The following is a 12,887-nucleotide window of genomic DNA, read 5'->3' on the forward strand; positions in this document are numbered from 1 at the left end:
ACCTCTTTAGTGGTATCAGGGCCTTCAGCTAGATGATGCTGGGTAACACAGGGACAAAGCAATGTCTCAAATAGTCTGTGTTAGCCTTTTAGGTTGGATTTAATAATGTAAGCATTTGTAGTGGGTAAAAAAAAAAGAATTAGAGACGTTACCAAGGGTACAATATGGCATACAAAAACACACGTTAAAAGTGCAGTGTACTGTAAACACTGGCTAGAATCTAGAATCTAGAAATATTAGTCAAGTTGTAATTCTAGATTCGTCAAACTTTACTAGAGTAGTTTCAGAACTACACATATAGTTAGGCCTCACAATAAAGTTCAGAGAACCTACTACACTCAGAACTATTATTTTAAGTTTATCAGACTTACTCTAATTCAGATTCACTAATGTAACTACTGACTAATTGTTTTTTTCCTGTAGAAAAGGCTGTTTTGATGTATGCTTGCTGAAAATGTTAAAATCTGGGCTGAATTTCCTGGGAAATTATATATATTAAAGTTTAATGGAACAAAGTCTTGTGAATTCTTTGAGGCTGGGTGGTATCTGAAGCTGAAACAATCAATAGAAATGATGAATGAATGTTTGGAGAATATGAAGGTAAAGCTGACGTGTGTGTGTGTTTGTTTGTGTGTGTGTTTGTTTGTGTGTGCGTTTGTTTGTGTGTGTGTGTGTGTGTGTGTGTGTGTGTGTGTGTGTGAAATATACTGCAGCCAAACTGCTGCACCTCTGTTTCCCAAAAAATTCCTCTTTATCACTTTATATTTTTTCCACTCTAGTGATGACATCTTATATTCTTGCTGTGAATGTTTAAACCCAGAGAAACCCATTATAAACTCAGAAAAGAGGAGATGACAGATTAGCGGTTACAGAAATGTTTAGTTGCTGTTATGTCTGCACAAGAGGTCACACCATCTAAACAAAATATGGGTTCACATACTTTTGCAACTCACAGATACAATTAGAAAAAAGAATGATTTGGACCCCTGCTGATTTTGTAAGTTTGCCCACTTACAAAGAATATAATTTTTCTGGAAACATCTCAACATCTCCAGCTTTCCACCATTTTCTCTTGTTTTATGCCCGGTTTACACTGTGCGATTTTGGACTGTCGCAGATGAAAGACGAGTATCGTAGGAAAATTGTGGCGATATCTTTGGTCATGGCTCTAAATCGGTGGCCTTACGTCGCACTGCGTGACAGGTTCCACGACGACCGTTGTCAGCGTCTTGTGACCAAAGACAAGCTGAGATAAAATTCTAGCGGTGTCAGAAATTTAGGATGACTGACTCACAGTGTGACAGCTGCTACGACCTGTCACCCCGCATCGTCTTCCTCCTCCTCGCATGTGGACGTACGTCCTAACCTGTGATCGCCTGAGATTCAGTAAATGGTCATCGTACAATCTGCACACATCAAACTTGACGTTGTACCAAAGTTTCTTAGATTCACGTTGTGTAGTGTGTCATGCAATGGTCTTATAAGATTGTTAAAAATCGCACAGTGTAGAAAGGCCATAGGGAACTCTCACAAAAGTCCTTCATTGTCCTGTCCTAACATGCTTTTTTCTTTACTCACCTGTCCTGGCATACGTGATGCCCTGCAGTGATGTCCCTGGGGTTTGTGAAACTAGGAGTATTTTTTTTTCTTGTTTTGTCCATAAAGTGAATCTTCCTGCAGAGAAAGGTGTTCATGGAGCTCAGTCAGCTCACTCTGCAGAGCATCTGTAGTTGCCCAGCAATGCAGAGCAGAGCTTGTTTCCCCCAGCTGAAGTCATCAAAGGGGGGACTTTGATCATCTTTCTCAGGAGCACAGCAGGATTGTAAAGTTGATTTGTTTCGTAAAGTTTATTGAAAGTAGCAGGCCTTCCTCTCATGCTTGACCAGCTTCATCTAAAAAGCAGACACAAGCTCATGCTTTGTGTTGTCACTGCCCAAAGCCTAACACAGAGGTTACAGAGTTGGAGTTTTCTGACAGAAGATCTTAATGGCCTTGAATGCTTCAACCCTCTGCTCCTCAGAACATCAGAAGCTGCACAAATCAAAACCTTAACCTACACACCTTAATCCAGATTGAATTCTCTTCACTTAAAATTCTGTCTTCCCAAAACATTGTGACAAAACTCCCCTTTATCTTGCTTGTTTAAAAATAACAAGCTGAATAAGTGGTGGGTTGTCTGTTGATTCATACATGCCAAATCGACTGCGCCTCATTTATGTAATAAAAAGGAACAAATTTGTGGCAATCATGTTTTGATTTGCTGCAGAGGAATCTGATAGTGGTATCTGATTTCCCTCATACTCTATTAATTCTGTGTTCAAAAGAGATATCTTGTGTTTGCCTACTACTGTAGGCTCCATGCTGCTCTCGGTGCTGTTTTGATCGTCCCCTCTTGCAGGTTCATTGATTTTCCATTATTCTGGTGGAGGCTTGATCTGACAACCTGTTTAGTATCGACATTTTCATTTTTGTGGACAGTTTGAGCCTGAGTTGTGCAATAACTTTTACGTGTTATTATTTATCACATTTTGGACTGCCTGAATATGCTCAAAAACTGCACAGACATCATGTTTGTAGACTGAGGCCCCTAAAAAAAGCAGACCTGCATTTTTATGCACATGCCAAACATTTGGTACACCCTAAAAATTGTAGAACCCAACAAACAAACAAAAGTTAGACGGGCAGGACGCTTTTTATATTTTCATGTACTGCAGCTTACAATGTAGTTGGATGATATATTGTATTAGGTGTGATTATCTGGCCATGAACGTACAGTTTGTGAACTTGCCTAGACGTTCAGCACCATGGTTTGTGTGACTGTATAACATGAGACAGTGTGAGTAAAATGCCTGAAATATTTTTCAGGCATTTTACATCAGCGATATGCCTAGATCATGTAGATGTTAACATGTTGAATTTATTAATAGGGTTAGCTTCTTAGGTCTTTGTTGTAATGTTACAACATTGGGTCAAAGTGGTAGCAGATTTGTCCTTGTCTGCAGCTGTAGAATGAAAAACAGCTTTAATCTGACTGGAAATAAAGCTCAATGATCAATTGATCAATTGTGTTTCAATTGGAACACACCATCGCAAGCTGTGGTTTAGGGTTTAGTTAGTTTGAAACCTGGCACACATGTCCCCATTAGTTTTGTATTCAACAAACACAAGATTTCTTAGCATTTTATGCAGATGACAACTACCTCTATCTACCATTTAAATCTGGCAACACCTTACAAAGCCACATTACATACTGGATAGCCAATTAAATAAAAACAACACATAATTTTTCAGTCCACCAAGCCCTCCAAATTTTGGTGTCCTCTTGGATTCAATGCTAAACTTTATCATGCAAGACTACCTTCCATCAGCTGTGAACCATAGCCAAACTAAAATCAGTAGGTATTCATGCTTTCATCACCTCCTGGTTTGCCAACTGTAAATACCTGTATATAGAGATGACATGTTCAACCTCTGAAAGAGTCTAACAATTAAACATTACGTGGCCTAACATAACAATATAAGGTATTAATAAACAACGAGTCACTCATCTGCAGAGTCCTGGAAACATGGTGTACCTGCCTGTACTTCAAGCCCTCAACTGTGGTGTGCCTCGGAGTGAGAGAGCTGTTTGCACCTTTAATTGTGTTCGAAATTGGCATGTTTGGTGTTATAGTGTCATTTTATATTAGCACTCTTCACTCTTAATATCAAAGTAATGTTCTTGTTCAGTCAAAATGAAGTCATAGAGCAGGTCCAGAGCTTTCATTATACATCTGATCTGGCTGAATGGTGAATGTAGCTCGGAGTGTATTGGCCTGCCTGTCTCGAGACAACTGTCTATGTCTATTTTCTTTTTCTTTTTTTTGTACTGAAATCCAGTTTCTCTCAGAAGGTTCCAGGACATTGATCAGTAAGTTTTCACAGGCAAGAGAAAGCTGACATTTATCATATAGCAAGACATTTTGTCTTTTGGAAGAATTTGATATGAAACCTGCAGTCACACTATTAAAATGGAGATCTTTTGTTTTTATAATGACTGTTGATTTCTATTGTGTTCTGCTTCCTTAGACTTAATGTTTAGACAGACTATGATGCCTGGAAATATGGAAATGAGCTTCTTTCTGTTTTGTGCATGGAAATGGGAAAACGTTTACTGAACATTTTACATTTGTATGTAAGCTTCTTTGATTGTTGATGCTGTCATTTGTCCTGTTGTTTTGACTGATTTAAGCATTTGGTGTTTAATTAGCATAAAATACGATTTTGGATGAAGGTGGTTCCAAAGGTTATCCTTAATACTGAATAAATGACATGACAGCATTTGTTAGCAATCATATGAGGATTATAAAATATGAGGGGAAAGATAAAAGGTACAGGGTAGAGAGGGACTATACTGTAAAAGATAAAGTGATGGTTAGACAAGAATACACAGGGCTCAGTACAGAATGAATGGAGTTCAGGTAGCTTTGATCCTGGCTATCACCCTCTTGTTTTAAAGCTTCGGCTCTCTGTGGCCTTTCATCCTGGTCCCTGTGAAGTACAGAACAGTGTGCTTGATTCGGCCCGCTGCTCATTTATGGCTAATGTACTATGCAGTGGGGATCAGCAGGTGAATCTGAGTGTAACCTGAGTATCTATTAAATTATTTTTTTTCAATCTCTGTGAAAAAGTCTCTATCTTTAATGCAAGTGAAGTGGAGGTAAAGATTAGCATGTATTCTTCTTTTGCCACAGTTACCCAACCTAATGACTTTAACACAGTAATGTGTTAAAGTAAACCTGTGTTTACCCACACTCTTTGGATGGCTTGTTGCAAGTTGTCATCACAAGCCTGACATTTCATGACCATTTAAGATGTTAGGGCAAGCACAGGTGAACAAAAGTCTGATATTAATTGTGTTTTAGCTCTGTTTTGTGACTCTGACTTCTGATAATAAATTGGTTCCTTTTGCAGCTAAATGCTTCACCAGCTAACTGTGGCTGCATGTTACCTCTTCAGAGGACTGTGTATCGGCTGAAAGCAACTGCATGCCTTAATTAAAAACACCACTGTAAAATCAGTGAGAATGAACCAAATTAGTACGGAGACAGAAAATGGCTTAAATGACAGTACAGTCAGTTACAAAGTTTACTATATGAACATGAGTTAACAACAGTGACTATGAATTTGGCTTTTGTATTTTTTTTTTTAACCAGCCGGAGTCTTATTGATGTATTTTAATTTGAAAAGCCTGACTTCCTGCCAGATTGATTGGTTGGTGCAATTGACGAGTTTTGGGTGCAAACTCGGAACAGAGGAGAGGGTTGGTGCTGATGCTTCTGAAATGGGCCACAGTGCATCTGGTGGAACTTCACATATTGACTAGAGTTGTAGCGATCAACAGCGTTTAGCGCTGTGCAGTTACAACACACCACATCCCCGGGTCATTCATTTGCCTTGCCGCAACCACCTGCCAATGCTCCAGGTTTGTCTCAACCCACTGTGTGTGGACAGATGGTCAGCACTTCTAAATGAACACCCGTTCTTTGCTATTAATCTGTATATATGTGATTAAATATGTACATGACTTGACCTTTCTGATGAACCCTGTTGCTTGTCTGGGTTAGGAGTTGGCACAAATTGCTAGAGAATGCAAAAGCAGAGCTTTCTATTGAGGCTAGTTACACGTTATGACATTATGATGACACTTCACACTTCAACAGAGTAATAGCTTCATCTGTTTTCATACACTTGCATCTTAGGTGAATAAATTACATTCTTTCACAGCATGCCTCTGGTCAAAATAATTTGCAGGAATAGTCCTTTTAGATTATACTAGTGTTGTCTCTGTCTGACTCAGTGTTGCAACATATTATGTTATTAAAATAAGCAGGGCATGCTGAATTAGCTGTCAGAGAGATAAACACAAAATATTGTCTTTCTCCACAATGATTTAAAAAGTTGTCAGAATAGTAAAGAGTTCACCTGTGTGTGCAGTCAGGCTGCTGTAATTTTTTTAAATTAGTAAATGCATTTCAATCATGAGAGACTCAGTGAACTGAATGAGAAAGAATTTATTAATACAATAATTGTAAATGTGCGTTGGCATCCTAGACCCCGTTGTGAGGACCACGTGTCCTGGTGCCAGGTGCACTGATGGACAACCATGTGCTTGAATACGGTGTTCATTATGGACAGACTATGGCTTCTCACCGGGCAAATCCAGAATGGAAGAGAGTCCAACCTTCAAGCCCAATCAGATAAAAACCATTAAATTAATAAAATCCAGTGAGTTACACCATACATAAGCAATAATAAATCTTGACCCTGCTGTCAGTATTTCTGATAAACAGCTGCTATGCTAAATCGATTGTGGACACAGTCCACACATGTCCTGTCTGTAAAGGACTTCCAGCAAATAGTGTGTTTTATTAATATATTAAGTGAGTAATATAATATATCATATATTAGCTCCTCCATTGCTGCATGTATGGGTGTGTGCGACCCAGCCACATTTGTTAGTGCTTGTACCGTCATTGGTAATGGTTTTAAAACCACTCATGACAGTAAGTAGTTGCAGAGGCACAAAGCCAGACCACAGAGACTGACAGCAGCAGAAATCTCCAAGGTTCAAACAGCACTCGAAGCCATGGCTTTGTGAGGGTGCACAACAGATGTAACCATGTGTTTCATTTTCATTTTTCTCTGAATGTAGGTGGCGAGGCTGCTTTTGGGAAAACATTGTACATATTCTGCTTGACATTGACAACCAAGGCATATTTTGGAGCAGATGTTGTGTTCCATAATTCACATATTTATTCAGATGCAGTAGCCAAGATTAAAAAAAAAAAAAAAACTTTCTCCGTGTTTCTTTTTGGAATGTGTAAATATCTGAATTATAAAGTAAAACTCTCTGCTCTGTGATTGCACTGAGGCTGCCAGATCCACTGATTTAGATTGTCATCTCAGAGGAGCTCCTCAGCATTATGATACTATGCAGCACCCCGCCTGTCAAAATCTGAGAAGGTGCAATGTATTTTTCTAACATTTGCAGCTATTTATAGCACATGCCAGGCTGCTATTTATTGTAAAAGTGTTAATAAATCATACCTCTGGTCATGAGAGCTCCTATCTATGAAAGGAGAGTTAAGTTGGGTCCTAGACTGTGAAAAAATATGACTGAAATGCTGCCATCTCTAAGCAGCAAGTCAGCTTTGAATAGATTTTTCTTTGGTGTCCTTTGTTGTCCTTCAAACCGCTTAGGGGCACCTCATAAAATTCAAGCCGCGGTACGACTGCATGCTTTTGTACGCGACCCGGACACTCTCCCCGTGAACCCGGAAATATGACATCACTAGCCACATTTGCGTTTAGACCTAAGCCAGATGTAAGCCAATCCGGCTAGATCCACCTCCGAAAGGTGGCTTGAAATCAATCTGGATATATCTGGCGTTGTTCAGACTCAGAAAAAAAGGATATATCCAGATACGGCCCGAATCCCGCTCTAGCTGGATTGATTTTTCCAGTGTGAACAGGGTCTTAGAGTGGTAGTGATCATGTTGGCACTGTCAGTGCCAGCACATCTGTCGGTTAGGTTAACATAACTTGACGGTCTGTTAAATGTGTTAGTTGGCTTCTATCATTATTAAAACATATTTTTTGAGGTGTAAAATCCAAACTGGATACAAAAAACTTGCTGTAGACTGTGGTTACCATCATATTTTCTTCTTCACAATGTTCTATGATGTTCCTATAGAAGAGGGTTATAGTAAGTATAGTCATTTTCAAATCTGGTTTGTCTGACTCTATCTCCCCCGGACTCACTGTGTTTGGGCAACCGTTGACATCAATACCTAGCGACGTTGGCGATGACGTTAATCATGCCTCCAACATGTGACGAGATGGGTGTGAGAATGTGCTGAATACATAGTCCCTTGGTCCCTTATTCACAACAGTCACTTCAAAACACAGAGAAGAATGTTGTGTACTGTTGAAAAGCTTTGCACCCGACACAGTGACTGTCCTTGCACAGGATTTGTCTAACAGCATAGCTGTACATGTGTCCGTTGTTATGGGTTTTACCGGGGATTCTCTAAGCATGGTTAGCATTTCAAGTGTCTCTTCAAATCCTGAAACTAGCAGGAAACTCTGCAGCTGTCAGACTTTCCTTTACTTCCTGGCTCAGTATAAAATGAGTGTTTTGAACTTATGATCTTCTAAGCTGTCTGCTACTTAATTTGACTCCATAAAAAACATCTCTCTCTCTACACAGGCAGCACCACAACTTTGAAGTCACAATGAAATGTTGTTTTTTGGGGCATTATAGAGTATAGTGAGGTGACAGTGAGGTATTTTGGAGGGTGTGCCGGCATGGTTATGTGACTTTGTGTCAACCTCAGACTGTGTGTGTGTGAGCGCACAGACTTATGCACATGTATGTGTGTATTTGAGAGCAGAACATCCTTCACGCTAGCCTTCACAGCATTTATTGTTGATTCCTGTCAAACCTCAGTCACTCAGCTTAGAATAGAACAGAAAGAAAAAAAATAGTAAAGAAACTTTGCTTGTGCTCTGAAGTGGGCACTATAATAGTCACACAATAAGGAAAATGTTTCTGAGTAAGGTCATGAATTTTTTATGTCACCTCTTTTCTTTCAGATCACCAGTTTTCTGTCAGAGGCTCAGTTTTCTGCAGAGTCGCCAAAGACCCTGGATCCACTTTTCAAGTTCCATGAGACTATTGCTAAGGTAGGACCTTCATATATTATCCTAGTTACTAATTATGTGTATATAGGAATATACTGGCTAAATCATGTAACCACACATCAGCATGGCAGCTTACAGTCTGCAGAATGAGATAAGTAACAACATTTCTCTTGTGTAGTCATCCTGTACCTTGGTGTTACTCCCTCACAACCCAACCCAGGTTTTTACAATAGATTACAGTCATTTCTAATGTTAACTCGCTGACTGAGTGAAGAATGAACTTTAAATGTTAGTATCAACAACAACTTGCTAGGTGATGTGATAAACAAGTATTCAGCAGACTGAAGCATGACTTTGACATACCTTTGATCTATGAAGCACCTTTCATAACCTGCATCATTTAAGGGATGCAGACCCAAAACTAGGACACATCTTAGCCTCTCTGGAACAGACAACACTATAGTGGTTTGGTTGACATCAAGATGAAGTCATTAGGGTAAAATGGTTTTTGGATGAACCCAAAGAGCAACAGTGTTCTCTGTATGTTCTCAGTATGAAGGGCAGTGGATAAGATTACGACCCAAATATGGACATTTAGTCCATGATGTCCTCCTTCTACATATGGAGGAGCCTTGCTGCAGACTTCTTGTGCTGCTGTGATGTAATCAGCCTATATATGCATCCTTTGAATGACGCAGCCTCTTGGTTGATACACTGCTTAAGAAACATGAAGTGCACCACACATGCAGGAGCACTTGTACAGGACTTCTGCTGTTGCTTAGCAACGGCAAAGCCATGCTGTCAGTCACTCAGCTGGAGTAGGAGATGAAATTAGCAGCGTCATTAGCTAAGTAAAGCATAAAACAACTACCATCCATTTTAACAGTCAAAGCCTGACAGAGTTTATTGATATTTGCTGGAGGTGTGCAAGGACAATCACTACACTGTCTTTACTCACTACACTTTCATGGCACTTTTCCAAAAGCATGCTAGGTGTCTCAGAAAAATCCCCCCAAAAAAGGCATGTCGAGGTCAAAATTTGCATGAATAAACAATGAATAAATAATGTGTCCACTGCAAATGAAGCTGCCTGTTTCCGTAACGGGTACAACTTCTTTCCTCTACCATTACGTCTCTGTAAATGTCAGATTAAATACACACTGCTTACGTAAGCCGTTGCCAAATTAGGATTGCTAGCTCAGCTAACAGGTCCTTTTTTAAAATAACAATCCCTGTTAGGAGGAACACTCATTGCTTATAAATGCCAGCAGTTCACCACAGCTATCACTACTGTAGGATGGCTCTCACAGCTTACAAATTACATAAGGCCCTGTGACACTTTCATTATGTTTTATGGAGCCCGGCTCTAAATGAAGACACTCTTTTTTTGTATGTCCTTACCTTGGCTCCACATATGTGTGAAATTGCACTTAGTTTACAAGCACCCTCCCTGGCAGGACTGTTCACAAGGACACAGGCTTAACCCCACTCCAGTGTAATTTCAAGCCACCCAAGATACTTTATTCAGTGAAGCAGACAGGAGCTGTTTTTGGAAGAGTGGAATGTGTGGGAGAAGTTGAACAAAAGATGCTATCTGTGTATTTAGACTTCTCGAGTAAGCTGTCTGTGCTGCTTGTGTGACAAAAAATGTATAGTCTTTTTAAGGACAAGTGGTGCATCAGAGTACTGCAGAGTACAAACTTGTTACAAATTCAGCGCTAATGTTTTAGTCCTATGCATGACTTATGCGTTAGTGTCACAATTGTAACACCGGTATTTTGCATGCCTTGAGATCATTGACGCCGGTAGCTCTTGTTCAAACCTATGAAAGGTCATCTGTAGGTGGCTACAAATTTATTAATAGGATGCAGAGGGGAAGGAGGAACAACATTCATGATGGGCACCCGACTCGGAGACCTGGATTCAGTTACAGTTTTGTTTCCACTTGCTGTGTAGTTTTGTAATTTTGCTGGTTTACACTCTTTTTTTATAAGTTTCAGGCAGAGCACTTTTTTGGTTGGTTCAGAAAAAAAACAAAAGTTGTGTCTCAGTTTTACAGTAGGATCACCTACCTGTTCCATCAATGTCTATCTTCATGTTGCAAATGACCCAAATCTGGATTTAGTCAGTCTAATGACACTGACCTTTTCTTATCTAGACTGGATTGTAATAGATAGTTTGCAAACATCTGTTCCTGTTTAAGCTCTCTAAGTCTACTCTTTTACAGTGTAAATAAATATATATCACATTGAAACTTAAAAAAAACAAGATTCCCTGTCTGTGCAACAGAAAAGGAATAGTACTACTGTAAAAGATTATTTTCAGCTCAGATTCTTTTCACTCTAAAGCTTAGGTCCTGATTTGACACTGCTTTGAATCTGCTGTCAGATGCTCTAACTTTCCATTGTATAATACCATCTTGGAGCCTGCATCATAACCTTGTGAGAACCGACCCATGTGGTTACAGTACTGAGTTTTTAGTCAGGTTTCGAAATTGTAAATTGGTTCTTTGGAGCTTTCAATTTCAGGTCTTCAATCACCCGGAGTAGCATGCTTAGCTGGGAGTCTGGTGGGCCACATTGTTGTTGCCTGCCTTCTTTGTGAGGTGGTAGATAGTAGTCCTCTCCTCGGTGTAGGATGAGCTATTATTCTGTGCTGTCTGGATGCAGTGTACCTTAGTGATTTTAGATTGTGGTGAAAAACCCTACAGAGATGAATCTTGCACCTGGGAGCCATCATGTTAAATCCAAAATATGCCTCCATGGTGTTTTGATCTCAGCTCTACTGTTCACGGTGGATTGTTGTTGAATATTTCTTTCTGACATGGTTTTTATTTAACCTTGGAAGAGTTAAAAATGGAAAGCAGTGATTGGTCGACTACTAGTCAGTATAAGATGCCTGCTTCATTCCCTTTTTGTATTCTTTTTTATTGTGATGTAACAACCTGACCTAAACATATTAAACTGCTGATGCTAAATGTTGTTGACATTGTTGACTTGTCTGCAGATATGGCTTAGTGCTACACCTGGATTGTGCTAACATGCTATACTGACAGTCACATTTGGGCTTTTTTATAATCATTCTTTATGACAGTAGGAGATGTTTCTTACTGCTGAATGAGAAATGAATATAACTGAGAATCTTTCTCTGCTCTGTAAAAACTTTTTTGGATGTTTGTTTGGAAAGGGTGGGTTTGGATGAAGCCCTGAGGATATATTACTGTCAAATCTTGCTAGGTCTAAAGTAGAGGTGTGCTATTTGACGATAAAAGATCGTGAAGGATTTGAACATGTTGGCAATCTGCCAGAGCAGACAGGTTGTTTTATCGACCATAGGGCACCTTCTAATATTTGCAGTTCTATGTTCGCGCAGCCGATGAGATGACCAACCAAGTACAGCCTCCTTGTTAGGAACATTACCAGCTTGTTATATAGGTTTGCTGTTGATTCTGCCATCAGCAGCTCATCTAAACCTGTGTGTGTGTGTGCAGTGAGAGGGGGGTATAAGGAGTTCTGTGCACGCATGTGTACGTCAGATGTAGACAGAGGCAACAGCTAATGACGTTACCAAAACAATGATAACGCAGGCACACAGTGGCAGCAGCAGGTCCGTTTTTCTTTAGATATGATTCCCAACTTTTATCATCACCATTCTAAATCACATTGAACTTTAAGAGTTACTTAAGTCTCAAAACTGTATTTATTGTTTAACCTTAGGAGGCACACTTCAGTCTGTTTAAATGACTGTTGATTACGGTAGTCTTCATTTTAACCTATTTAAAATAAAACTTTATTTTGTTCTGTATTATTTAAATTTTTATGTTATGATTGAAAACTAATACTGAGTGCACGTTATCAGAGTTGTTGTTTGCCTTTTAAATCTAGCCTACTGATAGATTTTTGAGTAGTGACAGAGTAGGCTACCTTAGGCTCTGTTATTTACACGGAAACATGCAAATTAGTGTCAATTTAAAAACAAATTGTGATAAAATTGTGATCGTGATTTTACCATTAAAGAATCGTGTTTGCCATATCGCCCACCCCTAGTCTAAAGCTTTTCCACAATAGCCAACACTGATTTGGTTGACATGAAATTAAACAGTAACAAACAAGTAAACACATTAACTTCTGCTGTAGTAGTGGACATTTAAATACGGAAGTCTCTTAGAATTGACTCACTATTGAAGCCAGCCTCAAGTGGTC

At 39.4% G+C, this 12,887-nt stretch overlaps 1 protein-coding gene across 1 annotated transcript in view; it reads left to right on the forward strand.

Annotated features, from left to right (window-relative positions):
* naaladl2 (N-acetylated alpha-linked acidic dipeptidase like 2) overlaps nucleotides 1-12,887 on the forward strand; it is a 282,516-nt gene that overhangs the window by 201,313 nt on the left and 68,316 nt on the right. Inside the window, exon 12 of the mRNA XM_028404275.1 lies at nucleotides 8,638-8,727. Within this exon, the coding sequence (XP_028260076.1) occupies nucleotides 8,638-8,727 (90 nt within the window). The remainder of the gene's footprint in view (nucleotides 1-8,637; nucleotides 8,728-12,887) is intronic.

The sequence above is a fragment of the Parambassis ranga genome, chromosome 4, assembly GCF_900634625.1.
Source record: "Parambassis ranga chromosome 4, fParRan2.1, whole genome shotgun sequence".
NCBI lineage: Eukaryota > Metazoa > Chordata > Actinopteri > Ambassidae > Parambassis > Parambassis ranga.